The sequence below is a fragment of the Gadus macrocephalus genome, chromosome 17, assembly GCF_031168955.1.
Source record: "Gadus macrocephalus chromosome 17, ASM3116895v1".
In the NCBI taxonomy this organism is placed as follows: domain Eukaryota; kingdom Metazoa; phylum Chordata; class Actinopteri; order Gadiformes; family Gadidae; genus Gadus; species Gadus macrocephalus.
In genome coordinates, this window is record NC_082398.1 from 1469083 (window position 1) to 1474122 (window position 5040).

General features: G+C 56.1%; 1 protein-coding gene across 1 annotated transcript; it reads left to right on the forward strand.

The window, feature by feature from the left end:
* Window positions 1-449: 449 nt before the first annotated feature.
* LOC132445707 (proline-rich protein 2-like) lies at window positions 450-4596 on the forward strand. Its single transcript, XM_060035822.1, has 2 exons — window positions 450-561; window positions 3437-4596. The coding sequence occupies exons 1-2, from the start codon at window positions 450-452 to the stop codon at window positions 4594-4596; spliced, it is 1272 nt and encodes a 423-aa protein (XP_059891805.1).
* Window positions 4597-5040: the final 444 nt, after the last annotated feature.

Consider the following 5040-nt stretch of genomic DNA (forward strand, 5'->3'; position numbering starts at 1 on the left):
CGCTGTCAGTCAACTGTCAGTCCGATGTCACCTCTCGCACCGACACACACACACACACACACGCAGAAACGCGCAAACACCCACACACACACACACACACACACACACACGTGGCTCTGCGTGTTTAGACACACACCAGCGGCGATGAGCTGGATCTCCGCTACGCTTCACCGCATCCATATCCCTCCTCGCCGGGAATGCGTCCAGGAGACAAAATGCCGCGCGTTCATTCGAGTCAATCACAATCGTTCGCCTAATTCCCCCGCTTCAAGACCGTGTTCGTTTGAAACACAGAAATAATACAGAAACAGAAAAGCTTGGATTCTGGGATTTTGAGCTCGTCCAAGGTGGAATCATCAAGAATGAGATATGAGAAAGTCTTCTCTTGAGGACACAAAGGGATATCTCTTGGCAGACATTTCAACTATGACACTTCCACTCAACCCTGAATGTTTGAAGAGGACATCTCAGCGGACACAACGACCCCCGCGTCGGGCAGTGCACACAAGAACAACAAACCCAGACAACAGCCTGAAGATGAGCCTGAAGTCCTGTCAGAAGGTACACCTCAGGGCACCTCCAGAGTGCCACAAACATTTCCACCCGGACCTCTGAGCGAATCCCCGTGGTGGAACGTGATCTCGTAATAGTGTTCGACAGGCTCGCTGCCTCTGCGAATCAGGACAGAATCGCGGAGACTTTACACGCGGACGCCAGCTGGGCAGTGAGAGCCGAGCCGAGCCAAGCTTCTATCTATGGCCCTGTCCACTAACGGTTTGGTGTCGATAAATCATACACTGGGAATAATAAACAGATCCTGCTGCGCGACACACCATCGGTCTACCTGGAGTGGGGGCCGAGTTCGACGAGCAGAAGCACAGCCCATTCTGAGCATAAGGCAGAGATGCTCCGCATCTCTGCCTTATGCTCAGAATGCACTGTGTGTTTGATCCAAGGGTGCACACACACACCCCCGCTCTCCATCGGGGCTTGGATCCCGCGGGCTTCTGCAGGCCACCACCATTATTAGTACCAACGTCACCACGATCCATGTACCGCGGTGACGTTGGGCACACAGAGACACAGAGAGAGACACAGAGACGGAGACAGAGACGGAGAGACCGACAGAGATAGAGACAGATAGAGATAGAGAAAGAGACAGACAGAGACAGGGGCAGAGATAGAGGGAGGCAAAGACAGATAGAGAGAGAGAGAGAGACAGAGAGACAGAGACAGAGACTCAGCACATGCTATCTACTAAGTACTGCTTTTGTAATTGGGGTCATTATCTCCAAAATGTCAAAAGGAAAGAGACTCTATACTGTAATTGTAAACATCAGATGGGTACAAGCCGACAACAAAACCACAAATAACACAGCTTTACATTTCAGATGCAATATTTTCCACTGCTGCCTTCAATTTCGGCAAATATTGTCCTTAGAAATGAGACCCAGGGATTTTAGTTTATTGCGTGCTTTGGTTGTTGGGCCAAAGTCGTCCACCAATGTGTAATCATTGCGATGTTACAGAGCTCTCTCACCACGGGCTGAGCTCCGGTACGTCGGATCGGAGCCAGCAGGTCGTGGGAAATTCACCAAAGACCCTCAATGACGGACAGGCACACAATGTACAGTGTAAATACTCCAGTAAAAAATGAATTTCTGCCGACGTTTTACACTAACGTCATTCATTAGCACACACTCACAGACTCCGTATGTTATACAATAGTTATGAATTATGTTCATATCCGACAGGAGGACTCTCCCGCCTACAAGGGAGGCCCGGAACGGACTGGGAGGGGGAGGGGGTGAGGGGGTGGGGGGGCTGTGGGGGGGGGACGTCACATCTGCACTCTGTCACCAAACGCCAGGTCACAAAGTGTGTGTGTGTGTGTGTGTTTGGAGCGTCAAAGAGCGGTCTTAGTCTGCGTAATCCCCCCAGCGCTGAGCTGCCTGGGAATGAGGAGGAAGGGGAACTTCTTAGAGACGTCACAAGACACACACAACGATATTCCTGAGTACGTGGTGAAATCTGTCGACGAGACACAGGGTAAGTGCACGCGTAGAAACACTCACAAACTATAAAACTGCAGAGTGATGGACAACATTTATATCACACAGCAACTTCTACCCACGCGAGTACGAGCGTGTGCAGAGCCAGGTCTACTGTCCGAGCGTCCTGAAGAGTTTTGGGTTGGATTGAGTTCCAGCGTTTCAAAAGAGTTGAGAGAGGATGTGTGAACGGGTAGATGGTTCGGCTAGGTGATGGGGGGGGGTCTCTCTCTCTCTCTCTCTCTCTCTCTCTCTCCTCTCTCTCTCTCTCTCTCTCTCTCTCTCTCTCTCTCTCTCTCTCTCTCTCTCTCTCTCTCTCTCTCTCTCTCTCTCTCTCTCTCTCTCTCTCTCTCTGTGTTAATGCATCAATTAAGCTCCTTCCATTAACTTTGCAAACCCTTCTCTCAACAGAATCCACAATAAAACAACCCTAAACTTTAGTTTCATTGTGCAGGTATTGACGGTTACTGTTCCTTTCTCACCCCGTGGGTCTCTCCTCGTTCTCCTCCATTGTGTGTATAACCGGCTCTTCTGCTAAGGACAGGAAGAGGAAATGGACCTTTGTCTTCTACTGTGGCTCTGTTTAATCCCCACCCTCAGAGAAACGTTGTACCATCTCTTACAGTTATTATTTACCTGAATCGCTCTTTTCATCATCCTCCCTCAGTTCAACCTCTCCCTCCCCTGTCGACTCCCCTGTCGACCCCCGACTCCCCCGTCCGTCTCCCCTCCCTCCCTCCCTCCCTACTCTACACACACACACAAAGCACCTGTACCTCCCTCTAATTATTCCATCTTTTATCACTCCCCGACCGCCATTGGCCACGCCCCCCCCCCCCCCCCCCCCCCGCTGTCCGGCCCAAGGACACATTACAGGGTCAGAGTCAGGTCAGCTCCAACACACACATACACACATACGCACACGCACACACACACTCATCCGGCCAGCATATTCCCCTTCACAGCATCTTCACAAACACAAACTTCCGCTGGCTGCGTGCGTGTGCGAGCGTCTCGGGGAAAACCACCGGCAGCCATGAACACAGCCAAGATGGGGATCCGGACTTCATCCATTCAATAGGACACACACAGACACAGACACAGACACAGACACAGACACAGACACACACAGACACACACACACACACACACACACACCTCTACGCCCTCAGCGCGGCTGCTCCGTGGCTTTGGATCGACGCACTGACACAGACTCCTCCTCACCCCCAGGCCTCCCACGGCGGGGCTGACTCTCGTGTGTGTGTGTGTGTGTGTGTGTGTGTGTGTGTGTGTGTGTGTGTGTGTGTGTGTGTGTGTGTGTGTGTGTGTGTGTGTGTGTGTGTGTGTGTGTCTGTGTGTCTGTGTGTGTGCCCAAGTTATAACAGGGTCGCCCGGTCGACTCCGCACAGAGACCTCCCTGCATCCCCGGACCGAGCCACGCAGATCCAGGGGCCCATATAGGGCCGACCCAGGGGCCAAACCAGGGGCCAAACCAGGGGCCAACCCAGGGGCCACCCAGGGGCCAAACCAGGGGCCACCCAGGGGCCAAACCAGGGCCACCCAGGGGCCAAACCAGGGGGCAAACCAGGGGCCAAACCAGGGCCACCCAGGGGCCAAACCAGGGCCACCCAGGGGCCAAACCAGGGCCACCCAGGGGCCAAAACAGGGCCACCCAGGGGCCAAACCAGGGCCCAAACCAGGGCCAAACCAGGGGCCAAACCAGGGGCAAAACCAGGGCCACCCAGGGGCCAAACCAGGGGCCAAACCAGGGCCACCCAGGGGCCAAACCAGGGGCCAAACCAGGGCCACCCAGGGGCCAAACCAGGGCCAAACCAGGGCCACCCAGGGGCCAACCCAGGGGCCAACCCAGGGGCCAACCCAGGGGCCAAACCAGGGGCCAAACCAGGGGCCCAAACCAGGGCCATCCAGGGGCCAAACCAGGGCCACCCAGGGGCCAAACCAGGGCCACCCAGGGGCCAACCCAGGGGCCAACCCAGGGGCCAAACCAGGGGCCAACCCAGGGGCCAAACCAGGGCCATCCGGGGGCCAAACCAGGGGCCAAACCAGGGGCCAAACCAGGGCCATCCAGGGGCCAAACCAGGGGCCACCCAGGGGCCAAACCAGGGGGCAAACCAGGGGCCACCCAGGGGCCAAACCAGGGGGCAAACCAGGGGCCAAATCAGGGCCACCCAGGGGCCAAACCAGGGCCACCCAGGGGCCAAACCAGGGCCACCCAGGGGCCAAACCAGGGGCCACCCAGGGGCCAAATCAGGGGCCAACCCAGGGGCCACCCAGGGGCCACCCAGGGGCCAAACCAGGGGCCACCCAGGGGCCAAACCAGGGGCCAAACCAGGGCCACCCAGGGGCCAAACCAGGGGCCAAACCAGGGCCACCCAGGGGCCAAACCAGGGCCACCCAGGGGCCAAACCAGGGCCCAAACCAGGGGCCAAACCAGGGGCCAAACCAGGGCCACCCAGGGGCAAAACCAGGGGCCAAACCAGGGCCACCCAGGGGCAAAACCAGGGGCCAAACCAGGGCCACCTAGGGGCCAAACCAGGGCCACCCAGGGGCCATACCAGGGGCCAAACCAGGGCCACCCAGGGGCCAAACCAGGGCCACCCAGGGGCCCTTTGAGGGGTGAACCAGGAGCCCCTCAAAGGGCCCAGGGGAGCCACAGACTGCTACTAGCAGCAGGCATGTTAACGAAATCTCAAGAGAAAAAATAACAAGAAATAAGGCGGCAGTAACGTGGAGTTTGAGAGGATTTGGGAGGGAGAACTCCTTCTTCCTCCTCCTCCTTCTCCTCCTCTTCCTGTTCTGCAGTGTGTGTGCACGTGTCTTTTTTTAGTGTTCACCCGTGGCCTGAGATGATTCATCGTTTGAGGAAGTACACACACACACACACACACACACACACACACACACCGGCATGCAACAAAAGAAACAATAAATATCATCCACTTCCCGGAGTGACTGAAATACACATTCT

Coding starts and splice junctions, on each gene's coding strand:
- LOC132445707 (XM_060035822.1), top strand. CDS start 450: ATGTTTGAAGAGGACATCTCAGCGGACACAACGACCCCCGCGTCGGGC. Junction 562..3,436: donor GCCTGAAGTCCTGTCAGAAG/GTACACCTCAGG, acceptor AAGTTATAACAG/GGTCGCCCGGTCGACTCCGC.